We start from the raw sequence: 1,112 nt of genomic DNA on the forward strand, positions 1-1,112 counted from the left end.
ATATATATGTCTTCTCTTGGGCTCCACCAAGAGCAACCTGAAACTAAGTTCTTCAGGAACAAACTGTTCCACTTTGCTGTGAGGCAACAGATGTGGAAATTCGCTGACCAGGGGCTCTGTCCTCATACTTCCTCATACTTCCTGTGGAGCTTATTGTCATAAGAGTATCTGTCATCCTGCTAATGTGAATCAAAAGGAGGCCAACAGGGCTGAGGCCGTGTCAGCGTGATGGACCCCAAAGAGACCACCCTCCTGTGTCTCGGTGAGTTTCAGAGTAAAAGTGGGTTAGAGGGGAAAATAGGGAAATCCTAAAATAATCCGGGTGTCTCTTGATAGTATGACTAGGAGATTTTCGTGGCTGCCGAGGAGATTCTGACCTCCTTAGTGGAAAGGCAGTCTTTATCAATATGTCTATAACTTTGTCTCTGCCCAAGTCCGACCTAGCTTGTGGGACTCAAGGGTTAATATTTTTATTAAACCTATAGTGTGTTATCTGGGATTAATGATGGTTCCAAGGTTCCCATCAAAGAGAGACTTAGAGGCTGGAATCTGAAAGGTAAAAATAAAGAATGAGCCTCAAAACTGTGATTGTTGTGGAAGGAAAAAATATGATTGAACCCCATATAGAAATATGGTTACTAGTATTTTGTTGAAGATTTTTGCATGTATGTTCAACAAACACGTTATCCCAAAGTTTTCTGGTTTTGTTGCGTCTCTGCTACGTTTTGTTATCAGGATGATGCTGGCCTCATAGAATGAGTTGGGGAGGAGTCCCTCCTCCTGGATTTTTTCAATAGTTTCAGTAGGAATAATACTAGTTCTTCTTGGCCAGGTGGGAAGGCTCACGCCTGTAATCCCAGCACTTTGGGAGGCCAAGGCGGGCGGAACACACGGTCAGGAACACACATCCTGCCTAACACGGTGAAACCCTGTCTCTACTAAAAATACAAAAAAGTTAGCCAGGTGTGGTGGTGGGCACCTGTGGTCCCAGCTACTCGAGAGGCTGAGGCAGGAGAATGGCATGAACCTGGGAGGCAGAGCTTGCAGTGAGCCGAGATCGCACCACTGCACTTCAGCCTGGGCGACAGAGCGAGACTCTGTCTCAAAAAAAA

The 1,112-nt window shown here is 45.6% G+C and overlaps 1 protein-coding gene across 5 annotated transcripts in view; it reads left to right on the forward strand.

Annotated features, from left to right (window-relative positions):
- The first annotated feature begins 22 nt into the window (after positions 1–22).
- Positions 23–1,112, forward strand: part of FCAR (Fc fragment of IgA, receptor for) — a 23,672-nt gene continuing 22,582 nt past the window's right edge. For all 5 annotated transcript variants that reach the window (XM_011996934.1, XM_011996935.1, XM_011996936.1 and 2 more), the window contains exon 1: positions 23–262. In XM_011996934.1, coding sequence (XP_011852324.1) covers positions 229–262 — 34 coding nt within the window. In that variant the 5' untranslated portion in view covers positions 23–228. The remainder of the gene's footprint in view (positions 263–1,112) is intronic.

This window comes from Mandrillus leucophaeus, unplaced genomic scaffold (assembly GCF_000951045.1).
Source record: "Mandrillus leucophaeus isolate KB7577 unplaced genomic scaffold, Mleu.le_1.0 Scaffold53, whole genome shotgun sequence".
NCBI classification, from domain to species: Eukaryota; Metazoa; Chordata; class Mammalia; order Primates; family Cercopithecidae; genus Mandrillus; species Mandrillus leucophaeus.